This window comes from Tiliqua scincoides, chromosome 13 (genome assembly GCF_035046505.1).
Source record: "Tiliqua scincoides isolate rTilSci1 chromosome 13, rTilSci1.hap2, whole genome shotgun sequence".
Classification (NCBI taxonomy): Eukaryota; Metazoa; Chordata; class Lepidosauria; order Squamata; family Scincidae; genus Tiliqua; species Tiliqua scincoides.
Genome location: NC_089833.1, coordinates 12,650,767 through 12,670,718, shown reverse-complemented (window position 1 = coordinate 12,670,718; position 19,952 = coordinate 12,650,767). Strand labels below are relative to the sequence as shown.

The 19,952-nt window shown below is 46.2% G+C and overlaps 1 protein-coding gene across 1 annotated transcript; it reads right to left on the bottom strand.

Moving 5' to 3' along the window:
- Positions 1–1,050: 1,050 nt before the first annotated feature.
- Positions 1,051–18,975, bottom strand: TEKT5 (tektin 5). The gene is made up of 7 exons (XM_066640433.1): positions 18,409–18,975; positions 13,396–13,479; positions 8,461–8,531; positions 7,743–7,886; positions 7,317–7,539; positions 3,788–3,942; positions 1,051–1,267 (listed from the first exon to the last, which is right to left on the bottom strand). The coding sequence occupies exons 1-7, from the start codon at positions 18,973–18,975 to the stop codon at positions 1,051–1,053; spliced, it is 1,461 nt and encodes a 486-aa protein (XP_066496530.1).
- Between the last annotated feature and the right edge of the window lie 977 nt (positions 18,976–19,952).

Here is a 19,952-nt window from a genome sequence, read left to right as displayed (position 1 = left end):
TGCCACCACTTCCAAGGGTTTGGGAGTCAGTCTGGCCAGGAAGATTGGCATGGGCCTTTGGCCAGTGCCTGACCCGGCGTTTGGGCCTCTTCAGCCTAGAAAAGAGACGCCTGAGGGGGGACATGATTGAGACATACAAAATTATGCAGGGGATGGACAGAGTGGATAGGGAGATGCTCTTTACACTCTCACATAACACCAGAACCAGGGGACATCCACTAAAACTGAGTGTTGTGAGAGTTAGAACAGACAAAAGAAAATATTTCTTTACTCAGCGTGCGGTTGGTCTGTGGAACTCTTTGCCACAGGATGTGGTGATGGCGTCTGGCCTGGACGCCTTTAAAAGGGGATTGGACAAGTTTCTGGAGGAAAAATCCATTACGGGGTACAAGCCATGATGTGTATGTGCAACCTCCTGATTTCAGAAATGGGCTATGTCAGAATGCCAGATGCAAGGGAGGGCACCAGGATGCAGGTCTCTTGTTGTCTGGTGTGCTCCCTGGAGCATTTGGTGGGCTGCTGTGAGATACAGGAAGCTGGACTAGATGGGCCTATGGCCTGATCCAGTGGGGCTGTTCTTGTGTTCTTATGACCCAGCCTACCCCCAACATCCCCCTGTGTACAAGAAACACAAGGCCTGTTGGTGTGTGGAGCCCACAGATCTGTTGGATAAGCCAACATGACCAACACCCCATTTCCTGGGATGACTCTGCACAGACCAATCCTGTGACCAAAGGGTTACGGTGGCTTCCTAGGGATTGGGACTGGGGGCTTTCCAGAGCAGGGTTCTGAGCTCCCGACCCTATTCTTCCCACAATGCACTGTGGTTCTCCTTCCTGTCATGGAAAGTGCCATTTTGCAGGTTTCCCGGAAGCAAGAAAAGCAGTGACCTTGTTTCGATTTTGTTTTGTTTATGTTTATTGCCATTGGGATTTCTGTCTCTCTTCCTTTCTTCGCTTCGCTGAAAAAATAAATGAGCAAAATGGCTCCCATGATTTACAATCTTTTATGGCAAACTGACAGGAGCTGGGAAGACAGGCTGGGTCGTCCTCAGGTGTAGCCCACCAGGCGGGGGGTGCTAGGGAATGTCTTGCGCATCCCCATGCACTTCTCCTTGTCGATGAAGAGGGAGTTGGCCTTGACCAGGAGATCATGCTCCAGTCGGGACTTGTTCAGGATCAGCAGCTGGAGGGTGTCCTGGGCCTCCCGGAGGCGCAACTTCAGAGTCTGAAGTGTGTCGTCGATGGTGAAGACTTCGTTCACCAGCCTGAACACAAGAGGGAGAAACGGGTTACTCCACCAGAGACATTATGGAAGGCGTCTCCCAGGATTCTTGGGACTATTACCAGCAATAAAACTTATATATTTATTTAACCGTTTTCTATCTAGCCTGGCCTTGCCCACATGAGCAAGCTCAAAGCAGTTTACCATGTCACTCGGAGGCAGCTGTCTTCTACCCTTAGCCCAACGCTTCCCAGTCTTTGGAGTTCTGAAACACCCCTGCACGGCTCCCAGAAGCAACCAGCAATGACATCACTGCCAATTACTTCCAGGTTCAAACACTGGCAAGAGGCCGGTAACAGGCTTTTCCAGAGCACAAAAACCATGCGTGAGGAAGCCAGCCTGCTTGGGCTGGACCTCCGAACACCATTTGCAGTCTCCCACTGGTGGTCTTGCTGCCAAAGGCCCACAGTGCCCGAGGGCACATGATGCTCGGTTTGGGAACCCCTGCATCTGGCTGAGCACGGTTGAATCCTCTGGGTTGCAGACAAGATTTTTCATCCTGGATTGAACCCGGGGCCTTCTGCATACATAACAGGGGCTCTGTCACTGAGCTACGGCCCCACATTCAAAACAACCACGGCAGAGGCAAAAAACAGTGCAAGAAAAGGTTTGTGAATCAATACCAAACCAGGTCATCTGCCCCCTGTAAGTTGCTGCAACACACGGCACACCTTTGTTGCACCCTCTGTCAGGCCTTTGAGAAGGGCTAAGGAAATCAAGGCTTGCACGCTCTGTAATGACGGCCCGCAAGCTCTTTGATCCTGGGCCAAAATCTGCAAACACTTCTGGCTGAAAAACTTCTGGAGATGTTATTTCTCCCACCCACTGAAACAGGTGCATGTGGAAAGAATGACTCACCTCTTTGGGCCCTTCCAAACGATTGATCCACAATGCCCCAGTCCTACACACATCCTGCCCCCTCTCTACCTGATGGGAAGGGGCGGCCCAGGGAGACAGTGGCATCAGGGCTGGGCTGTGGGATGATCCACAGGAAAAGTGCAAATTTGACCCTCTTATAAGACAGTGGCAAATCACATGTGGTGGCTTTGCAAGGGGGCTACAAAGATTTCAAACATTCCAGAGCTGAATGGAGGAACCGGGAACCAAAGAACCCGCTCCTCATTGGAGGTGCCACGCCCTGGGCAGCATATCCTTGTCTGACCTTCATTTCAAGAGAGGGGAAGAATGTGCTCCACAAAGGAAGGAAGGGAAACATCTCATGGAAGGGCAGGGCTGTGTTTGCCCTTTTGTTGTGGCTGTTAAAAGAAGGGCCAGCTATGCATTCCACTGTTGCAACTGTACAGTAGGGGGCACTCTGGCTTTAAAAAGAATCAAAACAATGCACAGCATAAGCAGGAATAAGAATGTGTGGGTCGTGTAGGGAGGGATCGGGCCTGCTGTGCCCCACACTGCAGTCTCCGCAGCCTCCATAAGTGACATCAATGAGAATGGTCCCAAACATTTGAAACGAGCTCTTTCACGTGATGCTTGTTTCATGAGCCCAGATCTGCGAGCAGACACTTCCCTCCGGGGTGGAGAGTTTCGAAGAGAGGGATTTTTGTCAGGAAAGCAGCGCCAAGAGCGGGGACGGGTTTAACAAACCCTGGACAGGCTCCATGACCAGAAAGAGAAGGATCTGAGTTCAAGTCCAAACGCCACATTGACAGAATGGTTTCTGCCCCACCGTGGGGGAAATGTGAGAGCAGGCTACGGTGGTCAACCCCAGCAAGGAGGGAGAGACACGGCCCGTGGAATGCGCTCAGGGAGCGACAGCTTCTTTGGTTTACTCTCCAGGTTTCAGGGCTGAACCCTGGTTCAACTGATGCTCAGCATGTTTGCAGCAAAAGGGTGAGAACAAAGGGAAAGTGTGAAAGACACAGGCAAATGAATGGCAAATCATGTTTCCATATTCTGTATCTGGTGACAGTATGCAGATTGGGGAGAGGCAACTCTGTGCTTCAAAACACATTACTATAATGGATCCCCAGGAAAATGAAGTATGTAGCAAAGCTAAAGAGCCTTGATTAATTCTTTTGACTGGTTATTTCTGCGAGCCAATTAGCAGTCGGCATATTGTAAGAGACACGGCAGCTGCATCGAAGTGGCCTTTTAAATCAATAGGTGCCGTTTCTAACAAGGCGTGCAGCCTTGATTTGGCATTTTCAGGCGTGCTTCCTTCCCATTAACTGCATGACTGCAGAGCTCCTGGTCTGATCTAGTTTGTGTTTGTTTTCCTCACACAATACAAAGCATGGAAACCGGGGATCCTCTGGGACAGAAGGGTGGCAACGCAGTAAGAACCTCTTTAAAAGACCCGAGTTCAGATTCATTGACCCAAAACAAGCACACATTTGCCCAGCATGGGCTTGCCCTGCTAATGACTCATTTCCTCATGGACATAGCGCTAAGAACTACTGACTACCGCTGACTACCAGTGACACCGTTTGTTCAGGACAAACGAACCAGCCATATTTGGGAGGAGGCAATCAGGCGGCGCACTCACTTGAACTGCGGTACGTCACGGCAGAGCTCCATATTGGGTCTCCATGTTCTGGCTTCCAGGCGGGTCTGAGCCACCTTGAGTGGGCATTCCTTGGCCATTATAGCTCTTTCCAACAACATTATTGTATTTTCTGTCTGAAATATTTCTTGCAGTGTCTGAAAGGAAAAGGAGAAAAATTGCAATTTTTTTTTTTTTTTTACAAAATTTGGACGCGTATTCAAACTGACTTCACCATGAGGTACAAGTTTCCGCCTCCTCTGGACTGCACTGGTAAAAAATTACATATACATGGAACGTTTTTATCTTAGAATGGAAAGTCCACAAGGACATTACAGGACTGCCAATAAGAATCAAATATTATTCCCATCCATCTTTCTCACAAAATCCAGATGCATTTTCTACTCCAACGCAATATTCCGCTTACTGTATTTTAAATACTCTCCGGTTCAATACAAAGTGCCCTTAAATTTTGCTCTGTGTTGATTATTCTCGGGGTGGTGCTCAGGATAAATTTAGCTAGGAATATTTAGTCTCCCGCTCAGAGTGTGTAGCTCAAATGCAGGGCCAGTCCATCCAGAAGGCCAACTGAAACAGTCACCTCAGGCAACAGATTGATGGGGGGGTGCCCATCTGTCTGCCTAATTGCCTCCACTGGGACAGAGAGGAAGAGGCATGTGGAAGGGGGGATAGTGCTGAGCTACAGCACTGGAGTGTGGGAGGAGTGGAGACTGACACATCATGGGGTAAGGGATATTTCATGATGCATACTATTATGTACATTCTAAATTGCCTTGGGTGTGAGGTTCTCTTACCTACAGAAAGATAGTATGTAAGTCTGCAGATTTAAAAAACAAACCAGGGAAGCAATTATTTGACATGCTGCCCCAGGCATCCAGATGTCTTGGGCTGGACTTGCTCAAATGAAAACATTCTTGAGATTCTCTTGTTCTAGTGGGTCATGCAGGAGGGGGCCAAATGATTGCGCCCCACCTCTCCTTGTGAGAACCCTTTCGTTTCCAGACCGTGTCAATTTCTCCAAGCAAGTCAGGGCAGATCCTTCACTGTAATGGCCCCCACTGTGCTGGAGAAATGCCACCTTGGGTCTATTTTGATAATTATAGTAATATAATCATAATTATAATTATAAAAATATTTATATTTTGATACAAGTTAAAAATTTGTCCCAACATTGCCATGAGGGCATGCTGGATTAATCGCCTTCCAGAAGACATCAAATTTAGCCCAGGAGCTAAATTCCCTCACTGTCACTTCAAACAAATTATAGGTCCTGCCTGATTGATGAGACCACGGATCAGTGCTTTTCAACCAGTGGCAATTAAAAACAACAACAACTGGAAGAACTAGTTGCAAAGCCAACTTTCCCCATTTGGTCTCAAATCTGAAAGTTACACTAGCTCCAGTTACCGCTAAAGTTACACAAAAGTTACCCCTTTTGAAATCAGAATTTTACACGGGGACTCTTGGCGGAGCAGACTTCAGAGGTGGTCTGCTCCGCCAAGAGTCCCCGTGTAAAATTCTGATTTCAAAAGGGGTAACTTTTGGAAAAGAGAGGGTTTGTCCCATGATGGGGAGAGCAGCAATCACTCATCCTGGGAAAAATGTTATCCACCAGGGCACCAATGGAGAGGTAAGGACATGGGTGCCAGTTCTTAGCCTAGCTCAGTGATTTTCAACCCTTTTCATCTCGTGGCACACTGACAAGGCACTTAAATTGTCAAGGCACAGCCTCCGGTTTTTGGCAACTGACAAGGCACATCTTACTGCCAGTGGGGGGCTCACATCCCCACTGGCCCTACTAATAAATGATCTTCCCCCAAATTCCTGTGGACCGCTCACGGCACACTAGCGTGCCACGGCCCAGTGGTTGAAAAAGGCTGGCCTAGCTCAACACCAGCTCAGAAAAACTACAATCGGTGCAGCCCTACAGTAGAGAAATCAGAAGTATTTCCCTCATTGGGAGACCTGTGTAGCTCTGAATCATTTCCATGGGGATTTTGCAGAAGAACTTCCTGCCCTACTGTGCCCCAAGGGAGAAGATGACTGGTTAGCAGCCAGGAGTCTGCGTCCTTGTCCGTCTCTAAAACAAAATATTATTTGGATCTTTAAAGCAACTGATGATCCAAACTAAACATACAACAGTCTTTTAACCTTGACTGGAAGTGTTTATAACAGATGCGGTTTTAAGGTCATCCTGCGGGCCTGGTTATAGTCTCTCCTCTTTTTCCTTTTCCATTTTAAAAGTATCTTAAGAATTAGGAGGAGGGGAAAAAAAAACTGTATCTTTATAAACTTGCTACAAGTAATCTGTGATTACACACAGTGAGTACACATTGGACCAAAACAATTCGCATCATTTGAAAAGGCACAAACAGATTGGTGGGGAAAATCACCAGATTGTGTTCCACCAGCCTGCATCACTCTGTGGCCACGTTCCAAGAATCAGGAAGAAAACAAAAGGAAAAGAAAACGAAGAAATCCTGAGATTCAGAGCCTGAGTAGGGTTGAGTTGACATGGCAGCCAAACACACGCCTTCCTTGCCCAGAAACAAGTACGAATTTGGCATCCTCCGCGGTTTATGTAAGCTCTGCTTCCCATCCTTAAGCAGACGGAGGTGTGGTGAGACCTCCTCTCCTCATGGGAATGCCCCTTGTTTTGAAATGTTCTGCTTTCACAGGACTTCACTGGGGGGGGCACACCACAGAGGCACACAAATGGTGGAGGCGCTGCCACTTGGCACATTGGAGCACCTCCTTCAGTCTCACAAGAAAGGAGACAAAGTGGCTTTGGAAGTGTGGAATTTTACTTCTGTTCCGCATGTCTACAGGGGTTTCGCTCTGGATTCGTTCTGCAAACCTCGAGTGTGTTCCTTTCAAGGGAATCACCACTCATACATTAAAAACATAAGAACCCCACGGATCGGGCTAAAGGCCCATCTAGTCCTTCTTGTATTGCCCCTCCCTTGTGTCTGGCATTCCGAGATAGCCTATTTCTAGAACCAAGAGGTTGCGCACACCTATCACAGTTTGTAACCTGTGATGGTCTTTTCCTTCATCAGTCTATCCAATCCCCTTTTCAAGGCCTCTAGGCCAGACGCCACCCGCACATCCTGTGGCAAGGCGTTCCACAGACTAATGACATGCTGGGTAAAGAAATATTTTCTTTTGTTTGTTCTAACTCCCTTGACATTCAATGTGAGTGGATGTCCCTTGGTGGTGGTGTTGTGCAAGACAGAAAATAACATCCCTCCGTCCACTCTATCCATCAGAAATGATCTAACTTTTAAGCGTTCTTATTTTCTGCCCTCTGTAGAATTCGTGGCTCAGCTGCGCATTTGTTGCGCAGAGGGTAGGTAGCACTCTGCTAACTGCAGCTCCTCCCCTGAACATAAATGTGCTTCGCTCCACTCTTTGTGCAGTGGTAACGCTTCCCTTTTAGGCGTCCACACTCAGAAGGTCAGACCCTGCATTTGCCTGACCTTCTGGCATCCTGAAGACGGTGCGCTCTCACCTTAGCGAGCTGTGCCTGCAGCTTGTTCTTCGCGTCGGCCGTCTCACAGATCCGTGCGTCAAAAGCCAGGTTGGTGTTTGTCCATTGCCTCCACATGTCCTCGGATGTGGTTTCCAGGGTATGATCCGTTTCCTCGCAAAGCGTGGCTGAATTGGCCCGGGCATTCTGGGAGTACCGGATGTTGTCGTCACTAAATTTTGCCCATGTTTCAGGGACTGAGACACTGGAAAGGAAGGATCAGGCCATTGTTGAAACCCTCTCCACTAGGAATCAATATGCCAAACACAGAATACCTGGAAACTCAAGCAAGATATTCAGCATTTCACTTTCAATTTGATTTAACATATGTTGATACTGATGTCTGCTTTGCACTCAGAATACTGAATCACCTGCTTAAGCCACAGACATTACAAACAGGGTGCTTACGTTCCGTCAATTTTTTCCACCCCGTGGTAGAAGTTAATGCTGTCAGAGGTGTTCCTCAAATTATAGCACTTCTCGTCAATGAAATGGGCAGAGTTCTTGTCACCAAGGTCCTTCTCAAGGGCATGTTGGGCATCTCTGTTAATGCTACAAAGAAGAGAAAAATGCTTTTGTCAATATCGGAAAACTTACAATGTTTTCTGCACTTACAAAGGATAGGAAAAAAAAATCGGCAGAAACTAAACAGGGAGGTGAAGATGTTCCCCATCACTGCATCCCCATGAAAAAGCGACAGTGGCTGAATTTCTGTCTGCTAACAGCAGAAGAACCCTACCAAACTCACAAATATAGATACCAACAGGTGCACACTCTACTCTCTCGACAACACAAAAAATTGCTATTGCAAGTCTTTTTTCTTTTTTCTTTTAAACAGTGCAAACTCCTCCTTTAAGCAGCGCAAACTCCTTTTCCAGTTCCTCCTTGAAGGGCTGGGTCCAATTTCCTCAATCATATGGTGAATTCGGAGTACACCCCAGATGACCACCTGGACACATGAAATTCTCCTGCAACTGAAATTTTGCCAAGTGAACGGTCTTCTGTTAATCAGAGGTCAACACCCAAAGGATGCTGAGCTATAACTGTGACCACTAGGTAACTAACAGACAGGAACCAACTCACTACCTGCCTCAAAATACAGGGGTTACATTTTTAAGAAGCTTACTTCAGCTGTTGCTCAATTCGTTCCGCAAGCCTTCGCATCTTATCTTGGCATGATCTGATCACATCAACCTCCTATAATAGAAAACATACAACTTAATGACTCAATTAGGGGGAAAGCAAAATATTTCCCTGGCTTCCTGAAACGGTCTTTCCGAGTGGGACGAGCAACCTAGAAAGGGGGAGAGCCCCACATAATCCAGCCCTATGCATATTCCCTTGGAGGCAAGTCCCACTGTGCTCCATGAGGGTGACTCCCCAGTAAAGGTATTTCGGATGGCAGGTTTAGAGAACATGAGAGTTTGCAGTCCTTGTAGATAAGTTAGTGATAAGAGACATAGATATTATCTCACTGCATGCTGGGAAACACGGTCCTCAAATTACATCATATCTGAGTCTCACTGATCTGCATCTGAAATTTATTATTTACTGACATGGATCTTAAGAGCAAGATCCAGGAACAAATTCATTACGCAACTGTCATGAATATGTACAGTTTAGGCCTAGTAGCATGCAGCGCCTGAACCAAACTAAACCAGTAACAGAGAAGTGACTTGCAGTTCCTAGCTGCAAGGATGTGAGTAACAACAGCCAACAAAATTAACAACTCAATGGGAGGTAATAATGTAGCACCTATGCAGACAGAAAGGCACCCATTGTCATGAATATGTGCAGTTCAGGCCTAGTAGCATTGCAAAGCCTGAACCAAAGTAACCCAGTAACATAGAATGGTTTGAATCCTAGCTGAAAGGTATTTACAACTCATGGAAGGTGATAAATGTAGCACCTCAGTAGCCAGAGAGGCGCCCAGGAATCCCCAGTGGGGAGGGAGAGAACTAAGAGAACTAGCATCCAGCCCCACTTCAAGAAGATTCTGTCCCCAAGAGTTCTGACTGGGCAGTTTGAAATGAGTAGAGAGTCACACCATCCTCTTGGCTCGAGAAGTATAAGAACAAAGCCCAAAGGGGTGTCTTTGGTCTTTCGCCTTTTGTCTTCGTCTTTGGTCTTCGTCTTTTGGCATGGGTGCACATCCTGCCTCAGGCCAGGACCATGTGGCCTCATAGGTAACTGAGGATCTACAAAAGAAGCTGACCCAGGTGAGCGTTAGGAAATAATAGAGATATCCAGTTAGCTTTATTGTTTTATGCTGATATGTTTCCTAGAAGTTTTATGCCTCTAGCATTTGCTGCCTTTTGTAACTTTTTGTAACCCTATGTACTTAATAAAGTAAAAATCCTTTTACCATGTTGGTTCATTGTCTGTTGGGGACAAAGGTTCAGAATCCTGCCTAGCTGTTCAGCAAGCTACCAAAAATCCTCATTGTGGACTAGAAACTTGAGGACTGAGACTTTAAGTAAAGAAAGTGCTCAGTGCCTACAAGGGATATAGTTAAGCCTAGAGGGTCTCGGTTTCCCTGGACTGAGGCACTGGCTCTTACAGGGTGGTGGCAGTACTACCGAACAGGGATCTTTGAGGGCTCTAGGGTTCAGAACCAACAACTCTGAGCACCCCAAAACCCTGGGAGTGAGACCAAGTGTACAATACCCATCAAGGATGGAATGCAGCTGTGGACCTCCAGTGGGGAGGGGAGAACTGAGAGGGCTAGCATCCAGCCCCACTTCGGGAAGATTCTGTCCCCAAGAGTTTCTGATTGGACAGTTTAAATAAGTACAGAGTCACCTCCATCCTGTTAGCCTGAGAAGTATAAGAACAAAACCCAAGGGGTGTGTCTGAGTCTTTTGGTGGAAAAGGTTGTGGGTGCAACATCCTGCAGGTGGAGAGCCTTGTCCACCAGGGCCATGTGGCCTCATAGGTAACTTGGAGCTGAAAGATCTCCAAAAGAAAGCTGACCCAGGTGAGAGTTAGGGAATAATAGAGATAGCCCGTTAGATTTGTTATTTTAATGCTGAAATGTTTCCTAGAAGTTTTATGCCTCTAGCATTTGCTACCTTTTGTAACTTTACATAACCCTATGTACTTAATAAAGTAAAAATCCTTTTACTAAGTTGTTTCATTGTCTGTTGGGGACAAAGCTTCAGAATCCTCCCTAGCCGTTCAGCAAGCTACCAAATACTCATTGAGGACTAGTAACTTGAGGACTGAGGCTTTAATTAAGAAAGTGCTCAGTGCCCGCAAGGGATAGAATTAAGCCTAGAGGGTCTCCGTGTCCCTGGACTGAGACACTGGCACATACAGGGTGGTGGCAGTACTACCGAACAGGGGTCCTTGAGTGCTCTAGGGTTCAAGAACCAAGAACTCTGAGCACCCCAAACCCTGGGAGTATACAACAGCAACCTGTTAGCAATCCTTCAAAGGGGTAAGGGAGCTTGTCGCATGGGAGCTTTCTTCCCCTTAACAACTACTGTGCATAGAAGAGTCAAAGGGTCCAACCCAACTTTCCAGTGCCAATGCAGCCACAATGCAGCCCCGAGGTAAGGGAGCAAATGTCCCCTTACCTTGAGGTGGCTTCCGTGACCCCTGACCGCAGAATGCAGCACACGCCCCAAGTGACAATCGATGACCCCTCCCTTATGGGCCATGTAATCTGTTTATTGCCCTTAGGGTAATCAAGTGACCATAAACCTATATAGCCACTTGACACCCAGCAGGTCTTTCCAATTCTAGTTACCAATTGCTCTTTAACCATAGAGCTTCCAATCCTGGTAGCCAGGCCAAATTTGGGGAACCCTCCCCTGAGCCGTGCTCCACACTAAGCCCCCCTTGAACTCGGCCTGAAACTTGGGGCAGGCTGCTAGTACTAGGTCTCCAGGTTCCACCCAGTCACACTGGACCGACTCCCACAACCAGTCCCCTCCACTTCACCAGTTCCAATAATCCATCCAGTTGTGATAGGATTTATTGAATATAGGTTTAAAGAATAGTCATACAGACAGCACTGCATCAGTCAAGGTTTTAGAATTTAGGATAGAGCACACCAATACAACACTCAGTATTGTGTTGTATCAGTAAAACTTAGTTTTATCAGTAAAAAGTTTTACTTAGTTTTTACTGATAAAACTTAGTAAAAACACTAATAAAACAATAAAGAGGTAACTCCTAACTCTGACTATCACTCACCAAAGTCTTAGATTTCCAAAGTCCAGTCTAACCCATCTTGCTGCAGTCAAGTTGGGTCCCTCTTCCCAGAATGGTCAAAGCTCAGGCCCCCTCAATCAGAGGCAAAGTTAGAAACCCCCCCCCCCAAAAAAAACCTCTTTTCCCTCACCTTTATAGTTCTCCTGACCCTTCCACCAAACAGAACTTGGTTCCAGCCGAACATTCTAGGGGTGGACGTGCCACAAGCCTTCTTACTCATGGTAGAATTCCCCCTCCCAACCTGAGAAGTTCACAGCTGTACCCTGTTGTTAATCCAGTTGGCCTTGGAGCCCACTTGGTAGTTTGGTATCTGAGGGAAGCTGCCTCCTCCACAGTTCTCTCAGACCTGGTGTGCACTAAGTAGAAGTTGGTTACAGCTGGGGCCTTGTACTTGGGCCTAGCGACATGGCTACAAGCAGAAACTTTCCTTGTTCAGATGTTACCTGGTCATTGATATTCACTTTTCTGCCACACACGACATATTCATCTGCCACGATGAAAGTGTCGACCCAATGTGCGGCGGCAGTGAAGAAGGCCAATTCTATGCTTGGGATCATTAGGAAGGGTATTGAGAACAAAACGGCTAGTATTATAATGCCGTTGTACAAATCTATGGTAAGGCCACACCTGGAGTATTGTGTCCAGTTCTGGTCGCCGCATCTCAAAAAAGACATCGTGGAAATGGAAAAGGTGCAAAAGAGAGCGACTAAGATGATTACGGGGCTGGGGCACCTTCCTTATGAGGAAAGGCTACGGCGTTTGGGCCTCTTCAGCCTAGAAAAGAGACACCTGAGGGGGGACATGATTGAGACATACAAAATTATGCAGGGGATGGACAGAGTGGATAGGGTGATGCTCATTACACTCTCACATAATACCAGAACCAGGGGACATCCACTAAAATTGAGTGTTGGGCGGGTTAGGACAGACAAAAGAAAATATTTCTTTACTCAGCGTGTGGTCGGTCTGTGGAACTCCTTGCCACAGGATGTGGTGCTGGCGTCTAGCCTAAATGCCTTTAAAAGGGGATTGGACAAGTTTCTGGAGGAAAAATCCATTATGGGGTACAAGCCATGATGTGTATGCGCAACCTCCTGATTTTAGGAATGGGTGAAGTCAGAATGCCAGATGTAGGGGAGGGCACCAGGATGAGGTCTCTTGTTATCTGGTGTGCTCCCTGGGGCATTTGGTGGGCCGCTGTGGGATACAGGAGGCTGGACTAGATGGGCCTATGGCCTGATCCAGTGGGGCTGTTCTTATGTTCTTATGTACCCCATTGCCATGGCTGCATCAGTGCTGGAAAGTTGGATAGGATTGGGCCCAAGGGTTCTCTCCCCTAGGAGTAACTGCAGGAGGAACTTCATGTTATCCATCTCACATCACTTTCCCTTGGGGACTGCAGGTGGACCTACTTCCAGGTTGTTCTGACCCCTGGTACGAAATGTGCAACTGACACAGGAATCCAATCCTTCTAAAAACTATGAGCAAAATCCAAACCAAGGGATTTAGGTTTTATTTCTTTGAAGACTGGGTACTTTCACCCTCCTATCCTGCCTGAGAGTGCCTGGCTGTTTCCCCTGTAACAAGACTCCCACTTTCTTTTCTACAATAACTTGGCTTTCCGTTCAAAACAGGGTTTGATTTAAAAACAAAAAACAAAAGAACACCCATAATAAAATCCCCCACCTGCCCTCAAGTTTTCACTTGCTTTGGCCTTCCATAGGCAAGAGATGAATTCAAGGAAGAGAAATAATGTTTTGGTCAAGCGAAGAAAACACACATCTCGAGGGCAATTTTTGGCCGCCTTCTGCAAACAATGCAATGTCCCCAGCAGGCCCAGTACCTGAATGAGATTCTTTTCCACATCGTCGTGGACCAAGTCGATGCCCATCCGTTTCTCACGATTATACAAGCACTCCAGTGCGACCTGCAAGGAAGCACAAAGCAAATTTGTAGACAACGGGCCAACCTCTGCCTCGTCCCTCACATGGTGAACTGCTTTGGGGGAATGGGACGGACAATTTTCTTGTCCAATCCAATCTCCGAGCAATGAAAGAAGACTGTTCCAGACATTCCTGTGATCGGTCTCTGTGGGCAGGAGGTCTGGTCTAGAGGGTAGAGCCTCCATTTGCCTAAAGATAACATCCACAAGGTCGCCAGTTCAAGGCCACCGGCACCGTGCGACCTTGAAGCAGCTGACAAGCTGAAGCCGAGCGATTCCATCTGCGCTGAGCGTGGGAGGATGGAGGCCAGAATGTGAAGCCAGATCAGAGAGAAACACCTGAATGTTGTGGTTCTTGAAAGAAAGAACCTTCTTTCATTTGTAAAAATCCCTACGGGGATTTAAATAAGCCTGCCTATGTAAACCGCCTTGAATAAAGTCTTGAATAAAGACCAAGAAAGGCGGTATATAAATACCTGTATTATTATTATTATTATTATTATTATTATTATTATTATTATTATTATTATTTATTTGTTTGTTTGTTTGTTTGTTTGTTTGTTTGTTTGTTTGTTTATTTATTTATTTATTTTTAAGGACATATGGCCAGATCCCTGGGTGCACACCTATAAGGATTTTGGCTTGCTATGAACCAGCTATCACTGGGATCAGGAAACCAATTTGCTATAAGTTGGTAAGCCTCCAATTTTAACGATATAACCAGGTTTTCTAGAAGTAGACTGCACTACTGAATGATAAGGAAGATTATCAAGAAGCTAAAGAAGAACACCTGAGAATACAGGTGCTCTCAGTACAGAGAACATCTCTGTCTATAGCTCTGAAATTGGAGGGGGGGTATGTTACTCTCCCCCCACCGCCCAGGACTCCCTTTTTCTTAGTTATGAGTCTGTTGCTCCACTGCTGAGTGGGCACCCTAAGATACAATCCACAGCTTGTTAGGGTTCCAGATAAAGGAAGAACACAGTTGCAGCGGCAGGGCATCCATGACATCTATCTAGGCCCTTGTTTACTGCATGCATTGTCCAATCTCAGTGTGCTGAAAGAAACTCAGCAGGCACCAGAAAGTTTTCCTAATCAGGCAGATAGCATCTTAATAATAATGGAGATGGAGAATTCAAGTTGGGGAATAGATGGGGGGGCGGCAGGGGGAACTCTCCTTTTGTGCTGGGCTCTACTCTGGTTCGGGGAGGAGAATGTCCCATAGCTGATTTTTGGAGGAAGCAACACTTGCAGAGTTTCAGTCACACAACTTCATCAAATAGGTAGTTTGGCCAAAGATCTATAGGTGAGCTCTTTCAAAAGGTAGCCCTGTTACCCCACAAATGATCACCCAAAGTTGGGATCATGGAAGAAAGGGAGAAGAGTCCTGCTCTAGGGTTCTGTTGTTTTACAACAGAGCTCTACAGCAGGGTTGTAATACCTCTGACTCTGCTTTCTGCCCTGTTTTACTTTTTAAAGAGGATTCACCTGCCACCTCATGGCCAGATTTAGCAGCGCAGCACGGTTGACCTGTGAGAAGTCGGCAATCGCCTACAAGTCCACATGCTCAAATCTCCTTGCAGACACACTGTGTCTTTCAGACAGCCTGCCTTTTCCTCTCCAACAGTGACTTTGCACTTTGTGAATTACTTTGGAGCCACTAGAGGTGGTTAATTTATGACGGTCACACTCCAGACACTCCAAGATAGAAATTAAATGGTTCTTGGATGTTCAGGAACTTCACGGTACAAAATATGATGCCAGGATTCTAACTGGAACTATTCATCAGGCCATATTAGAGAGGGAAATGTCTGGAATCTGAATCAGTGGTTCTCAAACATTTTAGAATCAAGATCCACTAATTAAAATGACACTCTGCAAGGACCCATCTACAAGGCTTTACAAAAGGTGGTCTAGAAAGAAATCATATAAGTACATATTTATCTACAAGTAATATTTTATTTTTTTGCAAAAATAAATACAAATAAATTGAAAAAACCTGATCCATTTCTTGTAATGAGGCAGCCTTAATGACTAGCCTCAAGGCTTGAGGGGCTTAGAGCCCAATCCTATGCATGTCTACTCAGAAGTAACTCTCACTAGAGTTTAATGGGGCTTACTCCCAGGAAAGCGTGGATAGGATTGTGCTGTTAGGCTGCAATCCTAACCACACTTCCCTGAGAGTAAGCCCCAATTAACAAAATAGGACTTACTTCTGCATAGACCTGGTTAGGATTGTGCCCTTAGTGATGTAACCCAGGCTTCACCTGTTCTCACTACCCATCATTGAGGGACTTGGGGGAAAAAAACCACCAGAGAAAAGACCCTCAAACATTTATCTCCCTGTACTTATTCAAGTTTGTAAACTACAGAAGCTCAGCTCTTTGCAGGGCATTTAACATCTATCTGATTTTTGAATAGGGCTTGAGGCCATTAGTTATCTGATCTTTCCATCATCCTGTTTTCATTGGAGGGACCCACCAGAAATCAAGTCCCGACCTACAGTTTGAGAAACGCTGGCCTAAACTATGACTCATCAACTGCTATGGACCAGAAAACTTGATTGTGTGAGCCCCCCATGTTATAATTATGCATTTTTCTGAATCCAAGTTAATTGTAAGCTGCTTTGGGCATCAAGCTTGACTGAATAGCAGAGTATTGAGTCTTTACCATCTACATTGATTGTCAATACATTTCCTGGCTCAATCCAAGGTGTAGATCTTGAATTTCAAAACTCTAAGCGGCACAGGACCAGAGTATCTCAAGAACCACCTCTCCCCACCTAATCCCAGGCACTAGAAACTAAGCCTCTACCGCAATGCATGCTTGGTGACATAAGAGCAAGGGCCTTCTTGGTGGTGTCACCCAGAATTCTGAACAGCCTCCCAGGTGAGGTCAGCCTGGCCTTCCTCAACACTCACCTTTTGACAGCCAGCTAAGACTGTTCTATTCCAGCCTGCCTTTTCTGGATGGTTTTATACAATTTTATTTAGCGCTGGTGTTTCAATATAGTTATATTAATTGACAGTGTTATTTATTGATAAATTTTTAGTGATGGTATTTCAAATTGTTATTTTCTAGTATTTTTGTTGATAATGTGGTTTTGTCAGCTGCCTTGATGACAGTTTTATACAAAGGCAGACAATAAACATGAGAAATGACTAATAAATCCAGAATGCTTCTAAGGGCTCACAATTGTGAGGACAGTGTTGCAAGGTGTTGCAAGGTTCAGAAGCAAGACTCAGTAGGCAGGGTAATCGTCTGCAAGCTTTATTTCGTTGCCAGCAACTGGCGTCTCAAGGGACTCCTGTTCAAAGCTTTGAGTGCAAATGTCAATCTTAACCAGACCCTTTATAGCATTTTGGGTCCTTTGTTTGAAGAGTTTTACACTTCTCATTGGCTGGGGTCTGACATCATAGATGGGGCTTTACTTTTCATATGCTGGAGATAGCCTTAGAGACATTTGATTGGTGAGTTTCAAGTTACAAGTTTCAAATAAGGCAAAACCATACATTCAAACATATACAATACAAAGTTTTCAACAACCAGTAGAGTGCACTGTAACCTTATTTTTACTCAGAACTGGCCTTTTGGCAAGTATTTGGAACTTTATCTCTTGGCACACTAATTGAAACAACCTCATATTTGTTGCAAGAGCCATCTGTGCTATCTTCTCTTACGTCATTTCTCCTGTTCCCAGTAAACACTGTGGGGCCCTCTGTCAACCTTTGTTGAGCAGGGTCCCTTGGACCTTCAGCTATTGTATGCCTTATTCTATCTGTAACCTGTTCCTTGGTACCTTTAAAGATGTATAATGGTGTACAAAAGAAGCCAAACTCTCATTATAAGGAAAGATTTCTTTTAAGAAACCTTTCTCTCATTTACTTTTAGCCAAATTACAACTCTCTGTCAACTATAGCTCAATCAGGGACTTTCTCATGGATGTTTCTGTTATCTCCTGCTTAGCTAAAAACCCTATTTCAGCTTGCCAAATAAGAATACCAAAACCTTTCTGTATGACAATGTTGCAAATCCATGTTTTCTCAGCCTCATAACATTTCATTTTTCTCGCTTTCTGGTGCCAAAAAGAGCCTTATCTACCTTTGAGATGCAACTCTTTTTGCCATCAACGCAAGACTTTGTGACCTCAAGGTCTCAGCTAGCAAAACAGCTGTCCATGTTTCTCTATGAAACTGACAATGATTTTTAACCTAAAATGGCTTTTATTATGTGTTTCTATACTTTATTAAACCTTTTTAATGAAATCAGACAGTTAAAACTTCTTATAATAGCTCCTATATGTCTATATAAAGTATGTTGGTTACACCTTTTAGGGACAAAACTATTCAAAGTATTGAAGAATAAGTGAAATGCAAGCAAACATAATGATTTCTTCAGCATTTCTATGAGATTTTGTATAAATACCTACTTATATGCATATAAGGCTTCTTAGCTAAGACAATAACACTGTCCTTTGGTTTAAAAACAGCCTGAAAGAATAATGATTTTAAACTGCAAACTGTTTTCTAAGATGGACATTCTCTGTTCATTTGTTATCTCTTGTTTTGCTGCCAAGAGCTTACTTGACATTCTGCCAATTTGTCAGCCTGCAGTTTCAAACCTTTTCAAACAGAGACAGTGACATGGCTTTTAAGTTTTTTTAAGCATGTGAGCACCTTCCCTATTAAGCTTCTTTACCCTAATGCCATAGCATAAATGGCTTTCATTCTATACCCTCTATCAACAGGGAGAGCTGCTTCCGAACCACTTTGGTTCCCTCCAATGGGGGGGGGGGAGCTGCCCTTCTCATCATGGAGAAAAGTGAATGGCCTTCATAAAGGCATTTTCTCCATACAGCTACATGCTAAACCAGACATGTGGGAAGCCACTATCCAGACCAACCCCAATACCCACCTGCAGAGGCCCCTGGGCTTCATCTGCAGCACACTCCAAACGTCTTTTGGCTGTGTCCAGAGCACGGGTCTGGGTCAGCAGCCGTTCAAGCTCGTAGGTCAGCTCGGACCTCCAGAAATCAATGTCGGCCAACCGCTGCCCAAGGTTCTTCCCAGAGTCTTCCTGCTGCTGCCGAGTCAGCTGATCCTTGTCTTGCATCAGCCGCCCCGAGTCAGCATTCAGCCGGCTGGCCCAGTGTCGGTAGGCCTCCGACCCTCGAACCTGGCTAGTGTTGGCTCTGTACCAGTCATGGGGGCTGTAGCGGGCATACAGGGACGATCGCACCGCCGGCAGAACGGTGGGTGGCCGTAGCGGGGCATTGAGGCGCCCACTCCCATCCTCATTGGGGCAGAAGGAAGAGACTTTGTAGAACAGGCTGGGTCTCCACGAGCTCAGGTAGCGGTAGCCTGGCAGGTAATAGGCTCGGTAGCTGTCCTGGTTGAGACTGGTGGGAGCCACCTCTGGAAGAAAACAGCTTTTCCTAGGGCCACAGTAGCTGGCGGTCTGGGTGGTGCCAAGGAACTCCATTGGACTCTGCAACTCAGTCACCCAACCTTCTTTGCAGGCCAGCAGCTGCAACCCAGAGAGGGATGCAGGTGCATTTTTGGTTTTCCTTCATTACAGCCTGCTGGGCTTATGCACTGTGACTCAGTGATGGTGTCACAGAAGATTGGTGAGGAAATCAGGATCCCAGTCAGGGGGGGTCCTGCTGGGAACACCCATCCTGGTTGTTTGTTTGGGTTTTGTTTTTTTAAAACAGCCACAGAGCCAGGTCAGAGGCAGTGCTGCCATAGATCCCGGCAGGTGTGGCATCATCATCACGAAGAGTGCGAGCAGAGAACTGGAAAGTCTCAATTGAAGTCCCATGTTGGTGGGGGCTGCCAGTACCCAGAGAAAAAGCAGCCTTTCTGCTGGAATCTGCTGTTTCTCACTCAGAATAGTTGTAAATGCCACAAATGGGGGGGGGGAGGCAACTACACACAGTTGGGACACACTAGGTGGGTTGCAAGCCAATTTCAGGTGGGTCACGTAGCACCCAGCTCAGCTGCCACAGGGTGCAGAGCTCCTGGGCAGGGTGGGCTCCCAGTGGGAGAGAGGCCCGGTGCGTTGCCCTGAACAGGTGAGGAGATGGGATGGGGAAAGGGGGGAAGGTTGTGTGGTTGGAGAGGGATCTAAGCCTGCCTTCTGCTTTGACTTCCGAGCTAGAATGCTTGAACTCCGAGTTCTGCGGAATAACAGCACAAGCGCACTGTGCAACGGGACCTTTGATCATAGGTTAGGGTTGAAGCCTAAACCGATGATGTCACTCCCAGCCATGACATCACTCCCAGGTTCATGACATCACTTCCGGTGGGTCCCGACAGACAGTGGTTCTAAAAAGTGGGTCCTGGTGCTAAAAGGTTTGACAGCCACTGTCGTATGGGTGTTAAACCCTTTCCTGCTTGATGATGTCACTTCTGGCTGTGACATCACTCCCAGGGTAATGACATCACTTCCGGTGTGTC